Here is an 11,507-nt window from a genome sequence, read left to right as displayed (position 1 = left end):
CAGAGCTAAGGCAGAGAGCTCTAGCATTTTAGCCACCCTTATAAGAGTTATTTCAGACTCTGCTTCCCACTTCTCCCACTAGTAACTTCCAACACTTTTACTTCAAATGCTTTAAGAAAGACTCCATAATTTATGGCACCAATGCACAAACTAGCCTGCATCCAGGCCATGGTACTCCCTTTCCTTATAGTGGAGGAGGACTGCCCCCTTCTAGTCAAGCTCAGTGTCTCCACTTTACTGTGGATCCAGATGCTTCCCTTCTCAGATCTATCTGTCTGTCTTTCTATCTATCTATCTATCTATCTATCTATCTATCTATCTATCTATCTATCTATCTATCTATCTACCTATCTATCTATCTATTTATCTATATCTATGTCTCAATATCTCTCTTTCTCAATATAAGTCAACTGTAAAGATGAAGCAAGCAAGACATCTAGTAAAGATTTCTTTTCAAGCAGTCACACATCTTGAAGTGCATGACAATGACAGAATAATCTCTTTGGTATTTGTAGAAAATTTTAGTAGAAAACCTGTTTATTAAGAATAATCAACTTAAAAGCAAATGGTAGAGTGTTAAATTGGTCCTATTAGCTTGAAACAACTGGAGGATTATCATAGTCCAAATTTAACCTCAAAGATAATTTTATTTCCTAATATTTTCAGAATATCTGACTTACCAGCCACCAAAATATTGATGAAGATCAGAAAGGTCAAAGCTGGAGTCCTCCCCAAAGCATGCATCTGGAGTGGAATCTAGTTAACCCCCTGGGTGATCTCAGTGATTCCAGTTTGGCCAACACAGTTTAGGCTCAGTTAACTGATTTAAGAGTGACTTTTCTTCATTTCCCTATCTTTATCATCATCTCCAGTCTGCGTCCAGTTGAATAGCTAAGCCTGCACAGGAGAAAATGGCAGTGATGGTTGCTGAAAGATAAACAAAAACCAAAGCACAACTCATTTGTTCTCTCAAAGTATTAAAACATTAAGATACAGTTTATGGCAATTCCCTTTTAAAGCAGTAGTTTTTAAAGGGTAGATCATATACTGGAATATGAACAAACCTTATGTGTACAGCTGATGAATATGTTCATCTACGTGAAGTTGGACAAGCATTTCCAAACTTTCCAAACCAAGGTGCTGACATTTTGAAACTCAAAGCTCCCAATATGCCTTTTCTTGGTATTGCTTCTCAAGAAGCAAACATGGCTCTAACATTTATCAACATTTGCTCATTTTGTTTGTTAATGAGTCTCATGAAATGCTTTACTGAGTTCATCCCTATATGCTAGTTTGGACTTACCAAAGAATATATAGTACCTTACTCTGTTAATTTGAATTGCTCTATTTAGTGACTAACACATATAAAGCTTCAATGATAATTATTGATTTTCACAAACATTTTGGTATCTATATGCACCCATTTTCTTGGGTGCATATCTACAAATAAAAGGATAGTTCGAGGCTTTAGATAAATATTTCCTATCAAGTGTTAATTTGCCTGCCTTCTCATTTTTATTTTAAAACATTGTCCCCATACCGGAGAATGTGGCCCTTTTAAAAATAAAGTCATTTCCTCTGCAGTTAGTTAAAATGAAACTATACAGTGTTGGAATAGGTTGGGCTCTTGTCCAGTATAGCTGATAGCCATTAGATAATAAGAATGGGCATTTTCATGTGTGTAGAAAAACGTTCGTGGGAAGACAAAAGCAAAGACAGGGGTATGCTTCTTCTCTAAGTTAAGAAACAACAGAGATGTCCAGAAGTGAGAAAATTGTCAAGGACCAGCTTCTTCTTTCCTGCACTAAAAAATGTAGAGACTCTTGCAATGACAAACCACAGCAGAGAGACACTGGGGGAGCTGAAATGCAGAACTTCACTAACAGCTCAAAGAAAGAGAAACCTGCTGTGCAGGGCCACACAGCCTTGCACCAACAACAGGTAAACAGCACCTGGAGCTCTGGAGGACAGCAGATGTGTGCTAAGGAAGGGCAGGTAGGCCTCTGGGATTGTATAGTTTAAATAACCCACATGTTACATGAGGTATGGCTCGCAAGGCATGGTTATCTGAAGGATGTTACTTTTCTTCTTTTCATTAAACATAGACAGACTCGCCGGGCAGGGGTGGCACACACCTTTAATCCCAGCACTTGGGAGGCAGGGGCAGGTGGATTTCTGAGTTCAAGGCCAGCCTGGTCTACAGAGTGAGTTCCAGGACAGACAGGGCTACACAGAGAAACCCTGTCTTGAAAAACCAAAAAAAAAAAAAAAAAATAGACAGACTCTTTGCCGGGTGGTGGTGGCAGCACATGCCTTTGATTCCAGCACTCAGGAGAAAGAATCAGATGAATCTCTGAATTTGAGGCTAGGAAGTTATACAGTGGAAGTTCCATGATAACTAGGCCTACACAGAGGAATCCTGTTTTGAAGAACCAAAAATAAATAATAGACAAATAAATAGATGATAGGTAGATAGATAGATAGATAGATAGATAGATAGATAGATAGATAGATGGATGGATGGATGGATGGATGGATGGATGGATGGATGGATGGATGGATGGATGGATAGATAGATAGGAGTCAGAGACAGAGACAGAGAGAGATTCTTTTCCTGTTGTGGTAAAATTATCTGGGGGATTCTACCCCACCTTGGAACATTCAGTTCCCACATAGAAGACACTAAAACCTTTATTTTTATAACAGCCTTTAAAAACCCTGGGCAGATATTAGCCCTCTATGCTATTTTGTCTACTTCCCCGTTACTTAACCCCAAGATACAACTTGCAGTGTTCTGCCTGGTTCACTCTTATACACTTGGCCAGCCCTCAAGGCCATGTTCTCATGATTCACTTACCCCATGGTGACTTCTCCTCTCTCTTCACCTCCCTGCTCTCCCCTCATCATCTCTGCTCAGATCCAAACCCAGTGAACTGAAGCCTCACCTATCTCTCTTCTGCCCAGCTATAGGCTGTAGGCATCTTTATTGACCAATCAGGGATAATTTAGAAGGGGCAAGGTTACAATAGCATCACTTCATGTACATGAGGCTCTCCACATCCATGAAGCAACCAGAAACAATATTTAGCATTACCATATGTAACAATAGACCAAACCTCAACATTTTCCCATACAATATATTTTGATTACAGTTTCTCTTCCCTCTACTCCCCCAAGTTCCTCCCCACCTCCTCTCTCATCCAGATCCACTCCTTCTCTGTCTCTCATTAGAAAAAGAACAGGTTTCTAAGAGATAACCAAACAAAACAAAAATAAAACAAAATAAATAATAAAATATAACAAGATAAAACAAAAACCATCACATTGAGGCTGAACAAGACAAATCAAGAGAAGGAAAAGAATCCTAATAGAAGTCACAAGAATCAGAGACTACCCTCATTCACATACTTAGGAGTCCCATAAAAATACTAAACTGAAAGCTATACTATGTACACAAGGTACTATTGTAGAGGGTCCATTTCAGTTCACAGCACCCACACAGATGATCACAATCACCTTTAGCTCCAGTTGGAGGGAATCTGATATTCTTCTGGCCTATGTAGGTACCAGTAAGTACATGATATGTATATAATGTATATGCAGGTAACATACATATGTTTTTTTTTTTCCGAGACAGGGTTTCTCTGTGTAGCTCTGGCTATCCTGGAACTCACTCTGTAGACCAGGCTGGCCTTGAACTAGGATATCTGCCTGCCTCTGCATCCCAAGTGCTGGGATTAAAGGTGTGCTCCATAACCATCCAGCACATATGTATATTTTAATTAGAAAATGAATCTTAGTAATATATATTTATAACCAGCTTGCTTGACTTAATGTCAACTTATTTTCATTCGTCACAAAAACCTCACTTCCAGCATAAGTTCATCTCTTCTCCTCATGTTGTTATTGTCACTAATAACTTTTTACATGTGCACTGAATTAATACAAACTTACTGCTGTTTCTTTGCATAATTATCTTGTTAATTATCATGTACTTGTATATGCTTTCTGTCTTCACCAGTATTGCTATTTCTTCATTTATGTATGAGTAATGGTCAGTGGAGAGTGTTTATCTGGAAAGCCTTGATTTCTTCTTTATTTGGGCATTTCATCTAATCTCATCCCTGTTGGGTCTTGCTTTCCTGGCATCCCTAGTTCCCCATACCCCATTGCTAAACACCTCTGTTCAAATTTGTGACCCTCTGTATTTCATCCCAGTCTCCTCTAATACCTGATCCTGTCCTCCCTTTACCCCTACCCCTCATCTCTTCCTCCCAAGTCCCTCTGACCCTCTACCTCCCATTAATATTTGGATCCCCTTTCTAAGAAGGACTAAAGCAGCCACATTATGGTCCTCCTTCTTCTTGAGCTTCATATGGACTGTGAATTGTATCTTGGGTATTCTGAACTTTGGGGCTAATATCTAATTGTCAACGAGTACATACCATGTGTGTTCTTTTGTGATTGGGTTACCTCACTCAGGATATTATTTTCTAGTTCCATCCATTTGATTAAGAATTACATGAAGTCATTGTTTTTAAAAGCTGAGTAGTACTCCAAGCTAGTCATTTGTTTGAGTTAATGTTAATATCCAGCAACTTTGCTGAAGTTGTTTATCTGGTTTAGGAACTCTCTGGTGGAATTTTTGGGGTCACTTAAGTATGCTATCCTATCATCTGCAAATAGTGATAATTTGACCTCTTCCTTTCCAATTTGTATCCCTTTGACCTCTTTTTATTGTCGAATTGCCCTAGCTAGGACTTCAAGTACTATATTGAATAAGTAGGGAGAGCGTGGACACCCTTGTCTAGTCCCTGATTTTAGAGGACAGATAGAGTTTCAAATCCCTAGAGTGTATGGGAAGGTTTCAGAATTCATCTGAGGAGAAGAGTGATCCTTTAGAAGACCAACAGTCTCAATTGATCTGGACCCCTGAGATCTCTCAAACACTGGACCACCAACAAGGCAGCATGCACCAGATGATATGAGGCCCCCAAAACATATACAGCAGAGGGTTGACAGGTCTCTATTCAATCAGAAATGATGCACTTAATCCTCAAGAGACTGGAGGCCCCAGGGAGTTTAGAAATCAGGTGGGGTGGGGCATGGGGCATCCACGTGGAGACAGTGGGTGGGGGATAGGGAGGAGGTTTGTGATGTGGAGCAGCCAAAACCTGGATGGGGGGGGGTGGAGGAATGGAATATGGAGTGTAAAAAACAAGTTAATTTATAAAATAAAAAAATAATGGAGGCCAGTTTCAAGATGGAGTAGGATGAGCCTCTCACTATCTCTGCACACTCTCTTATTTACATACATATACACATTACAAGTTGGGATCAGCATATAAGAGAAAACATGGTTCTTGTCTGAGTTACTTAATGTAATATATCACTTTCTAGACCCATACTTGAGCAGAATTCATTTGTCTTTGTAGTTGGATAAAATTGCTTTGTGTATAACACCACATTTTTATTACCATAATCTTTTTATAGAATCTAGACCCTTTTCGTTCCTTGCTATTGTGGATAATGCAGCAATAAACATAGATGTGCAGATATGTCTGTGTTGGCATATAGAATCCTTTGGGCATATGCCTTGGAGTGGTATACCTGAGTCATATGGCAGCTCTACTTCCATAATTTCCACAGTAAGCACACCAGTTTACACTCTCACCAGCAGTGAATAAAGTTTCCTCTTTCCCACATTCACGTCAGTGATTGTAATTTGTTTATTTAATTACAGCTTTTCTGGCTGGGATGAGATGGAGCATCAAAGTGGTTTTGAATTTACATTTCTCTGATGACTAAAACAAGAAAGACAGTTCTTCAAGGAGAGGGCTGTTGAGCTTGCTTCCAGTTCAGAGGTCAGGAGCCAGCTAGGAAGCAGGTGGTAGGCAAGAGAGGGAAGATCCCAACCCTCTGCTTCCTGAAGTTCAGCAGCTCTCCTTTCAGTGTTCATTCTGGGTCTCAGAGTTCTGAAAATGTACACTGTAGGAGACTTAGTTACTGCCTGGGTGGAAGAGCAGCACTCAGAGCTTAGGACTCTACTGTTTTCTGATGATATGACCCAGTAGATTTGTTTTGAAATGGTTTGGAGCCATTTCTATTCCACAGTTTCTGACAAAAACTTGCATTTTCCCCAATCCCTGAAGCCCTGCTGGCTCAGAAGCTAAACTCTGCTTATTTATATTGAAGCTAGATCTCCTATACAGAAAACATGTTCATTTTCAAGGTGACATCCTTTCAGCACAAGTGCCTTTACCTTCTCCTCCTCCTCTTCCTCCTCCTCCTCCTCCTCCTCATCATCATCATCATCATCATCATCATCCTCTTTCTTCTTCTTCTTCTTCTTCTTCTTCTTCTTCTTCTTCTTCTTCTTCTTCTTCTTCTTCTTGTTCCTCCTCCTCCTCCTCCTCCTCCTCCTCCTACTACTACTACTACTACTACTCCTTCCTCCTCCTCCTCTTTCTTCTTCTTCTTCTTCTTCTTCTTCTTCTTCTTCTTCTTCTTCTTCTTCTTCTTCTTCTTCTTCTTCTTCTTCTTCCTCCTCCTCCTCCTCCTCCTCCTCCTCCTTCCTCCTTCCTCCTCCTTCTCTTCCTCCTCATACTTCATCTTCTTCTTCTGAAATATGTCAAGTTCTCTGGTCTCTGCCCTTTTTCACAGCCCCATGTGAAGGATCACCATCCCCCACTGCTCTGGACAGCCCTTTAGCCCTTCCTCAACTGCTTCTCTATAGGACCCCATTCAACATTCAGATACTTACCCACATGGATTTCTTGTTTTGGCTCAAGTTATCACAGATATTTCACCACAAAATAAACCATTTCATGTAATAGCATTAACTGCATGAGCAAAAAGACTACATATACATGTAAAGCATGAAACCATTTCACACTTTGAGATCTCTTCACCTCTTTGTTCAATTCTCATCTGTTCCACAGGTGCTATGTCTTCCTGACATTTGACAAAAATAATATTTAACCTCTTAGCACCTCCAACAGGGGAGGGAACAGGGTTTTGTTTTATTTTCCCAGAGGGGAAACCAGGAAAGGAGATATTATTTCAAATGTAATTAAAATAAATAAATAAATAAATAAATACATAAATACATTAATAATATAGAGGGAAGTACTCCAGACTCATTAAAATAAGATATATATATATTTGCTTATCATGGTTCTTTTAAATTTGTCAAATATATTACATATTATGGTAGGCCAGAAAATTTCTGCTAAAATGAAGTCCATTTAAGAAAATCAGAGAAAATAAATCAATTATATTTTAGTTTCAAGTTCATAGTAAAATGAAGTGGAAAACACAACGCATTTCTAATACCCCTGCCCTCTACACAAGCATAGAGTCCCCAACTATTCATGGGAACACAGATGTGATTTGTGGAGCTGGGAAAGCAGATCACTTAAGACAGCCCAAGCCTCAGTCCTTTCTGACAGCCTGACAACCTCTAATAAAACCTCAGCCTCAGCTTAATGACAAAATAATTTTTAAAATGACAGAATATCATAACACAAGGTAGCAAGTTCCTCAACCGACAGTCCTGAGGTACAAGATCAATCATGAGACCTTAAACTGTCTCAAGAAGCTAGGAATGCAGGAATAAAAACATTTACACCTTTATTTTACTATCTGTGCATCTTCACAGGCAGAATAAACTTCCTTGAAGTTACAGATAGATTGTTTATAGTGATTCATGAACTAAAGCTCCAGGGCACTTTCCCACTCATGTGTACTAACAGAACACCTGAATATTCAAAACACTTATGCTTCACTGCCTTTTATATTGTAGTTGTGACACTTCCCCCTTTGTTGCATTTTCTAGAGGACTATGGTAAGAAATATCTGAAAGGTACATCCATCTTGTTCATCATGGTTCCGGTACATCACACCCAATGAATATGCCACTCAGGCTATAAACCTTAATAATACTTCTTTAAAACTCAAAGCATGCAAGTCAAGATCCTTCTCCACCCACCTTCTTTGGTACAACCAATTCTGACATCTTTTGGAGTGCCTGCTATGCTTTGCTAAATAAATTTCTGTATAAATATCTGTGTCTCTCCATTGAATTCTTGCTTTCACAGAAAAAATAACCAGGAGACCCCATAACACCACTAGTGTGGTACATTTGTTATAGTGGACAACCCTACCCTGATAGTTGATTATAATTCAAAGTCTTTAATTCATACTGCAGAAACTCAGAGCTGCATATGATAAGGAGATTTTTGATCTCAAATTCAGAAATGGCTTTAGTTTCTTGTTCTAGATTAAAACATAGAAATAATAAAGGTGATATTTTTATTTAAAATCAAAATTTTAGATGAAACTTTTTTATGATGTGTCTGGGTATATTTTGCCTGCATGTATGTTTTGCACATGTGTATAATGCCTGTAAAAACGAGAAGAGGTGTTAGATCCCCTGGAACTGAAGTTACAAACAGTTGTGAGCCATTACGTGAATGCTATGAACATATCTCTGGTCCTCTGAAAAAGCAACTAGTACACTTAAGTACTGAGCTATCTCCTGGTCCAGTTAAAGTGTGTTTTAACTCTTTTTTTTTTCAATGTAAGATATATACCTACATGTATATTCACAGAAAAGCAATCAGCAAATACTAACAGTGCATATGACCAATAAAAAGTAAGGCTCTTGAGTTTTTATGTATTGCTTGAAGTTCATGTAAAAAGCATCTCTCAATTTCACAAAAAATAAAATGTCATTTAAGAATAAGAAAATTATAGACTCCGACCCACCAAACAAAGAACAGACAAGGGCTGGACCTAGGGCTCCCCACACATATATAGCCGATGTACAGCTTGGGTCCTGAACAACTGGAACAGGGGCTATCCCAAAAGCAGTTTCCTGTACATGAAATATGTTCTTCTAGCTGGACTGCCTTGTCTGCCCTCAGTGGAAGAGAAAGCATCTAGCCTTACAGAGACTTGAAGTGTCAATGTGGGAGGCATACCCAGGGAGCCCCCACCCACACAGAGGAGAAGGGATGGGAGGGGGAAGGATTGTGGGAGGGAGTGACTGGGGGTGGACAGTGAGCAAGATGTAAAGTAAATAAGTCAAAAAAATAGAATTAAATATAAAAAAATAAGAAACATAAATGGTAAATATTTCTGGTAAATATTTCTACAGTAAAAACCAATGCTCATTATAGCTATCTAGCAGAGTCTCCTGTTGGCAAAGTAGTACATGACAGTGTAAGGGAGTGCTGTGGCTTAAATCTAAAATGTCCTCAACAAGCTCATGTTTTGGATGCTTTTATGGTGGAATTATTTTGGAGTCTAAGGCCTTTTAGGAACAAAAGCCTACTTAGAAGAACCAGCCCAGTAGGGTCAGGCCTTTGAAAAGTATAAGTAGACCTGTGTTCTGCCTCCCACTTCTTCCTGATCTACCATGATGTGAAGATTCTCCATGACACAATCCATTCACCAAGGAAATCAGGCCACGGTGAGTCAGGAAGTGGAGAAAGGGAAATGCTAGCATGCTACTTGCTTGTGCATGTCTCTTTTATTCAGCCAATGCTGTGATGCCACCTGTAATCAGTCAGTGTGAGTCCTTTTTATCAATTAATCTAGGAAAGCTCTTACAGATACCTCAATCTATGGGTATACTAAATCGAGCCAAGATGAAAACGAAAGTATCTTGAAAATCAAAAAGAAAAAAGAAACAAGAAATGAAACCAACAAGAAACTTGAAACCCTCAGAGAAGAACTCAGAAAGCATTTCAGTTTTGTAAGCTAAAGTAATATGTATAATAGGTAGAAAAATCCAATTAATTAATGCTAAAAGTAGCAATGTGTTTATATCAAAGACAATGGCTCTGGGAAGTCACCAGTGGGAGCACTCCTTCCTAGGACTCCTCAGCACTCTGCTCTGCTCACGTTTACTCCCACTGTGTTTATTCTGCAGCTCACAAGCAACTTCATAATTCTACACTCTTCATATGTAAGCATCATAATTTATAATGCCCTTTGTTACCATAGCAGAGTGAAAACCTGAAATTCATAACAGACTTCCCAAAACACTCTCTAGATCCCCCCATATACACACAATGCACACACACATAACCATCATACAGTAAGATATACATCTATAAGTCTACAAATCTACTATACCAGTCTACCAGATATATGTTAAAACTATAATTAAAAATAATTAAAAACATTAAAAGTCACTCAAAAATAATACATGATTACAATGATTTAAAGGAAAAACAATAAAAGAACTATTTTGTTTTTAGAAACAGAATCATGAAAGTTAATTATTAATGATAACAGCAGGCTGGAGACAATGGAAAAGAAATCCATTATTAGCATTAAATGGAAATAATTATTTGTGCCTCTGGGTATTTAGAAATAAATGCAAAGCTGTAACTGGATAAGATTACCATTTTTGATAGGAATAAATTTAATTCCTATCAAAAGGGCATTAGTCAACTGATGACATTCATTGCATTATATCCCACATTCAAATTCTTTAGTGAAACTATTTAGGAATCTAATAGAAGAGAAAGTGAGAAGAGGATGGATCTGAGGCCAATCTCAGTGCAACATCAGGAATAGAGAAACACAAAGGAGAAGAGGGTCAGATATAAATGGAAAGAAGAGCAAAAGACCAACCTAAGTCAGTTTGGATTTTAAAAGAGATAATTCAGTGAGTGAAGAAGTTTTAATAACTGCATCCATAAATGCCAGTCTACTTACCAGTCATCAGACCCTTGCTTCAAACAAAAGACCAGCAGAGCAGATCTGTCTGGCTACATGTGCTCTTTGTAGTCACATCCTGTGACTTTACACAATGTTGCAATTTCCTTCTGTGGTCTAGAGCTACACACTTGATTTCCATATACTATTCACATATACTGCAATGCTGTCTAGCCCTCAGAAAGGTGTGACCTCGAGGGGTGTCATAAACAAGGACAGAAAATTGCTTCCAGCTTAGGTTTTTAAAAAGCAACAAAGCTAATGAATAGGAACTAAGGAAAATTAGTGAACCTGAATTAAAGGGCTTAGACTGTGGAGTAAGAAATCAGGCTTCAACCACTACCACAGATGTTCCTAAACTGTGACGAGCAATATTGTTGATTTTTAATATATTAGCTATATAGAGAAAGAATTGAAAGAAATTTGCCAATTTCTCATGACATGGTATTTCTCATAAGGTATGTCTTGTGCTGAAATTCTGATTTGTATGTCTCGATCCATTCCCCAGATTTTCTATCCTTCTCTGTGACTGAAGGGGATTCATTAGCAGCACTGGCAGAAAACTGATGGTAAATGTAGGTAAGTTAACAAGTAGGAAGAAAATCACCTCACAATATAGCTACTGCTGAGAGGTCATATTGAATGTTACCAGTGATCAACACAGCTGAGCTCTGGAGCAGGGATGTGGAGGTCAGAGAAAAGAAGATCCCCAGGCTTCCTAGTCAGTCAATCCCACTGAAATATCAAACTCTTGTTTCAGTGAAATACCCTTCCCC

General features: G+C 38.6%; 1 protein-coding gene across 3 annotated transcripts in view; it reads right to left on the bottom strand.

The window, feature by feature from the left end:
• Positions 1 to 10,814, bottom strand: part of LOC116086419 (cell surface glycoprotein CD200 receptor 5-like) — a 24,335-nt gene extending 13,521 nt beyond the window's left edge. For 2 of the 3 annotated variants that reach the window (XR_004116918.1, XM_031364697.1), the window contains exons 1-2: positions 10,732 to 10,813; positions 681 to 897 (exon numbers count right to left, since the gene is read on the bottom strand). Coding sequence is in view for 1 of the 3 variants with exons in the window: in XM_031364697.1 (XP_031220557.1) it covers positions 681 to 744 (64 nt within the window). In the remaining 2 variants the exon portion in view is untranslated. Of the gene's footprint in view, positions 1 to 680; positions 928 to 10,731 lie in introns of all 3 variants that reach the window. The other variant, XR_004116919.1, reaches the window with a different exon arrangement.
• Between the last annotated feature and the right edge of the window lie 693 nt (positions 10,815 to 11,507).

Source organism: Mastomys coucha, unplaced genomic scaffold (genome assembly GCF_008632895.1).
Source record: "Mastomys coucha isolate ucsf_1 unplaced genomic scaffold, UCSF_Mcou_1 pScaffold12, whole genome shotgun sequence".
Taxonomy (NCBI): domain Eukaryota; kingdom Metazoa; phylum Chordata; class Mammalia; order Rodentia; family Muridae; genus Mastomys; species Mastomys coucha.
Note: the sequence above shows the minus strand (reverse complement) of the source record. Positions and strands in the feature narration are given on the sequence as shown.